Source organism: Gymnoscopelus braueri (assembly GCF_963280865.1).
Source record: "Gymnoscopelus braueri genome assembly, chromosome: 13".
NCBI lineage: Eukaryota > Metazoa > Chordata > Actinopteri > Myctophiformes > Myctophidae > Gymnoscopelus > Gymnoscopelus braueri.
In genome coordinates, this window is record NC_137615.1 from 35,168,929 (window position 1) to 35,174,967 (window position 6,039).

The 6,039-nt window shown below is 41.8% G+C and overlaps 1 protein-coding gene across 1 annotated transcript; it reads right to left on the reverse strand.

Annotated features, from left to right (window-relative positions):
* Positions 1-223: 223 nt before the first annotated feature.
* Positions 224-4,488, reverse strand: aspdh (aspartate dehydrogenase domain containing; the record flags this gene model as incomplete). The annotated part of the gene is made up of 7 exons (XM_080446731.1): positions 224-261; positions 809-948; positions 1,366-1,589; positions 2,895-3,044; positions 3,692-3,776; positions 3,941-4,085; positions 4,434-4,488. The coding sequence occupies 7 exons, from the start codon at positions 4,486-4,488 to the stop codon at positions 224-226; spliced, it is 837 nt and encodes a 278-aa protein (XP_080302857.1).
* Between the last annotated feature and the right edge of the window lie 1,551 nt (positions 4,489-6,039).

The window sequence follows — 6,039 nt, forward strand, 5'->3', positions numbered from 1 at the left end:
AGAACATTCGGCGAAAATAGCAGATCTACCTGCTCACAACATGTCGCGTTGTGAGCATGTAGATCGGCTATTTCCACTATTTGACGTACAACGAAATGTATAGGGCTTTAGTGGTTAAAAGTAACCTGCACCTTTGTTTACTTCACAGTGGCACAAAGAGGCAACCCTTGTCAGTAACGTCTCACCATGTTGTGTTGTGTATTTCCCTGAGTCTCCACCTCCTTCAACACAAGTAAACTCGACCCCCGTGCCCTTGGCACACTGAAAAGACAAGAGTGAGGAAAGTTAACGAAAGGCATGCCGTTGAGATGTACAAAGTTTGATTACACCATCAATGAAAACAATGGCCAGAGATGAAAAATTCTACAAACATATCCTCCTTGCTAACGTGCTATATACCAAACAACATTTAGCAAATTGATCTCTCAATTTAATCTTGTGTTTTTACATTTAAATGAATCCATGGACCCATTAGCTTATCATTGAAATATTTTTTGCATGTTTGTGATTACTGGTGATGACAAGCGTACGACAAGCCTTAATGACTACAGGTTTCCAATGTAATGCATCATCACAGCTGATCAATCTGATCTTAAAATTAATGGAGCCTTTCATGGGATCAATGGGTATTAACCCCTTTGAACCTAGCTGTCGTCCCTGTTTTGAGCAAGTCATTGACTTACACTTACATTAAACAACACTGCGAAAATGGCAGATCTATGAGCTTGTAGATCTGCTATTTTTGCCATGCGACACCGTCGTACAACTAAGTAGGAAAGGAGTTTGTGGGATGCATGGCAGGACCCACCTAATAAACTGTTCCAGAAGGAGTTATAAGTGGCACTGCCCGTCACGGCTCCCAGTTTGGCAGGGTTCCTCCTCACTGTGTGCACTGAAAAACCATTGGAGCCAGTAACCTCCACCTCAACCACATGGAAGTCACTTAACCTGGGGCGGGGGGAGAGACAAACATTTTTATTTCAAGGACCCCCAGTTTGATATGATTTTTCTCTGGGACCCCAAACTACAATGTAAACTCCTCAGTGTTAATTTAACTCGGAGTGTAGTACAAATGGGACCAAATATTTGGTTCCATTTGTACACTCAGAGTTACAGACCCGTAACTCCTCAAGGACCCATGGGGTCCCCGGACCTCACTTTGAAAACTACTGATTTGTACTATTTAGAGATTCACTGAGACATATAAGACATTTAAAAGGATATACTGTAACAGTAGACTTCAGTCTTGAGTCGGACATAATAGTAAGTACATGAAAATCGTGACTTGACTTGAAAAAAACAAACAGCTCTGGGATTTGAGCTGCTTCATGTGTGTTTCAGTGCGGTTCTTATTTGGAAACTCACGCTGTGTCAGATACAATCTCTCCCTGAACGCCTGCGAAGCCGAGCGTTCCAGCTGCCATCGCCGCTGCTGCCATGGTATTAACATTGTTAGGGGCCAGAGGGCACAGCTCAGCCACCGAGCCACTGTACAAGACCCGCCTCCCCTCTCCCTCTGTCCAGTCAGAGAGCATGTCTCCTGTCAGCCGGAAGCATGAAGGATGCTTGGACATTCTTATGAACAGAGCCTGCAAAGTGATCATGAGAATAGAGAGAGTTGAATCATGACACAGGCATGTTATCACCACTGAAACTCATTCTGTTGACTTTTCACAACGCCTGACCTCGGATCACTGACATGGTGCCTTAACTCAAACTCATGGTGACAAGTGAAAATGATTCACTGTTTTCAATAGCCTGGCTCAATTGGACTTAACTACCAGCATTTTATCAAATAATATATGTTTTTAGCCGGTTATCATTGTGCCATGAGATTAGAAAGTGCTAAGCAAATCTTCGTTGAACACTGCTACAGGCTTGCCTGTAGAAGGTCGGCTCACTGAAACGAAAATACGGCCACATTTGTCACTATGCCACTATCTATGTGGGTCAGAGAGCTGATGTACTGAAAAGTGGATGGACTGATTCACATCAGTCAGTTCTCCCCATGAAAACGGCGTCCATGTGAGGATTTGGAGTCAGTTTCTGTACAGTACTTAGCCCTTCTGCTGAGTGTCTGCCTCGCTCTGTAGAGTACAACGGTGGTTATCAAACATTTTCATGTCAAGGACCCCCAAAATGATATGTATTTGGCCACGGACCCCCAATTTAAAAGGTTTTGTGCCAGGGACACCCCCATGGAATACCCTCAAGGACCCCTGGGGTCCTCAGATCCCACTTTGAGAACCACTGCAGCCAGCGCTGGGCAATGCGGGCAGCTGCCCACCCAATTGAGCCCTTGCCCCGCTGCTGGTCACTCGGGCAGCAAGTCACCTTCCCCCAACAACACCTCCAAACATGGCCACTGTTGGAGCATCACAAATTTCTGTTTAAAGCCGCTGTGATTAATCGCTCATTGCGTAAGAAAAGATGATGGGGAAGTGGGCAATTCACACCCTCAACAACGCCTCAGTAAAAAAGTTCTCTGACTCCTAGCATTTGAGAGAGAACTACTATTAAATTATAGACATTTTCAAGTGCAAGCCTTTGTAATGAAAACCATACATTGATCGTGGTTGCATTTTGTAGCCTATTTTATTGACGTTTCTTTTTCTTGTAGGCTATTACAGTGCAATAGCTACTATTTCTCAATAGACATAGGCCTATCGGCCTGTGTTGAATTATTTTTAGGAACATTTCATATTTGTCTCTTTTTAACATTTCAGAAAATCTTTGGAAATAATAATAAAACATATTTTTAAGAAGATATTTAGGCCTACTCGTGACCCATAAAATGGGTCCACAGCCCCAAAAATGAGTCCCGACTCATTGAAAAGGGAAACACTACCCTATACAGTAGCCTGCACTATGCAGAAACAGAACACACGCTTTACCTTCAGTGTCCCGCTGTCATTCAGCCTCTGGATGTCTTGGCCGCCCCACAGTGCACCACTGGGGATGTAGAGAGTCCTGCCATGTTGCCTGGCAGCCTGCTGCAGCTTCTGGTTCAGTGTGGGATCAGAGAGGGCCGAGGGAGAACCCACCTGTGAGGAGAAACACACAGCGTTTTTTGTGTTTTCTTTTAAATTAACGTGATACTTGATCATACTACAGTGTCACACAAAAGCATCAAAAGTAGCAGATCTTGAGATCTACAAGCTCGAAACTCAGCACGACGTGTTTTGAGCTTGCAGATGTGCTTCTTTTGCTATTTTAGAATTTGAATCTTGAGAAGTAACATTTTTGGACATAATGAGGTTTCAAAGTACAATTCTGAGGTAGCCTACCTTTACTTTACTTGAGTATTGTTTTGCATTTTGGATTTGACTTTATGCTCCTAATCACTACATCCCTGAGGCAAATATCGCACGTTTTACTCCACTACAATTATTTGAACACTTTAGTTACTGGTTACTTTGAGGATTTAGATTATTATTACTAAACAAACATTACCCACTTAAGCCCTATTTTGTACTTGTGCTATTTGAAAACAGACAATCTTGAGATACACTACACTGTGGTATTGCTAAAGTACTTCTTCCACCACTGGTGTGTGGTAATCAAGTACCTACATGATAGGAAACAGTATGTGTTCAGATTGAAACTCAAACAGTGATGTCACTTTAAAGAGAACAGCGATCCTGCATGTACACAATGTCTGACCTTATGTCTCAGAAGAGGCGTTTCTTACCAAGAAATGAGCCTGAGAGAGGAACTGGAGCCCAAAATCCTTCACTATCTGAGGGTGGCAAACCTCTACAATGACATCACATTTCCTGTAACACAAATACTTGTTAAGTTTATGCTGAAAAACATAAATATTATTAAAATGTTGTGTGTGTGCTTGTGTGTGGGTGCATGCGTGCTTGCGTGGGTGGGTGGGTGCGTGTGTGCAAACGTGTGTGTGTTTGTGTGTGTGTGTGTGTGTGTGCGCGCGAACCTGTCTGTAAAGGTCATTAGGTCATTCAGTATAAGGTCCTCTGGAACACAACCCTTGAGTTTATTAGTATTTCTGTTCCAAACAAAGGCCAGTGACACACCTGCACCAGATCCTTCTTTTAGGATCCTCTCCACCAGGAACTGTCCTACAACACACACACACACGCACGCACGCACGCACGCACGCACGCACGCACGCACGCACGCACGCACGCACGCACGCACGCACGCACGCACGCACGCACGCACGCACGCACGCACACACGCACACACACACACACACACACACACACACACACACACACACACACACACACACACACACACACACACAAACATATCATATCAAGGAAAGCTATGGATAGAACATTGTGTGATAATTATTTAAAGAAGCACAAATCAGAAAATGGATTGACAATTTCATTGATTATGTTATTAACTAGAATGATGGTGGTGGTGGAGGAATATACATTCATTGTTAGCTGGCTGAGTACCTAGATGCCCATATCCTACGACTCCGATCCTTAGCGTAGAAGAACTGGTAGCCATATCCTGTCCAAAGGAAGAAAGTAATATATTAATAATAACCATTTACAATTTAGCCATTTTGCCAGAGCAACTCAGTAAAGTAAGCATGAACATGAATAGTCAACTACAAACAACAAAATAGTCACATAAGTAGAGTGCAAAAATAAAATATAGTGCCTAGAGTGCAAAGAAACTAGGGTAGCCTACCAGGTAAACAATGAACATATCATCTGTCCTAAGATCTGTCCTAAGAACATTAACACATTTGTGAATTTGTTGCTATTTTAACCATAACCCTGAGGCCGAAAATAGTCGATCTACAAGCTCACAATGCATCGATGCATTGTGAGCTTGTAGATCGGCAGCAAGACACCTGTATAAATATAAATCAGGCTTAACTCCAACCCCAACCCTTAAACCTAATCTCTAAATGTCTATCCTAAACCCTATCCTGAATATTTTCCTACTTGTAAGTCTAGTTCTAAAAATATTTAACCATAAAACAACCATTTCTCTTGTGAAGTCGAGGAATTTTGCCCCTTTTCTCAAATTCTACTATACAGGGACATTTACAAGTACACACACACACACACACACACACACACACACACACACACACACACACACACACACACACACACACACACACACACACACACACACACACACACACACATTTACACATACGCTAACCATTCACTGTTGCTCTCCGGCAGATGGATCTGTGTGCATAGGTTTGATTAGCTCTAACTTTGATCCTGCTCTCTTCCTATCAGCTTTCCCTCAATCTTTCACCAATCAATACAACGCAACTATTCATGACATTTATTGCTCCACTCACCTTTATAGTAATTTTGCGCCCCTCCAGAGTCCTCGTTCCAAACACTTGCTTTTCCCACCCTGAATGCCTAATGGCCTCCCAGAGTCAAACTTTGTACCGGTGTGCACCGTAAAAAGTTTGACCCAGGGAATCCCTGTTAAAGATTAATTACTGGGGCCTGTGAATTACTCACTGGCTGGTGGTCTCTTCTGAGAAAAAAATAATGTTGAAGAATGCAAAGTATTATATTTTTAAATATAAAAGAATATATATTTTTTTGTTTTAATATTTCAGAAAATAATGTCAGTTAAAGTAATGCTTTAAAAATGTTGGGTCATGAAACATAAGTGGGGGTCACAGCAAGGGGCCAGGATGACCAAAATAAACACTTTTTAATTATAACTGTTGTGGGGGAAAATTCATACTTAAGTAAAAGTACTGTTTATGCTTTACACGTTTAATTTATTATAAATACACATGCACTTTTTTGATTGATACTTTGATTCTTTATTAGCAGTTTGAAAACAGTACGGCAGTACATTAACCACATTTGTGACATTAATTATGTACATAAATCTGAGTGATCTTACAATTTGCAATTTACAATTTAGGCATAGCAGGCAGACACTCTTAATCCAGAGCGACTGATTGATTGATTGAATACTTAGTCAGAAATGTAAACAGCACATGGTACAGTCTAAAAGCATAACACAAAAAAGTCCTGAGGACTTGTTTCCATTGTGGTCCTACTG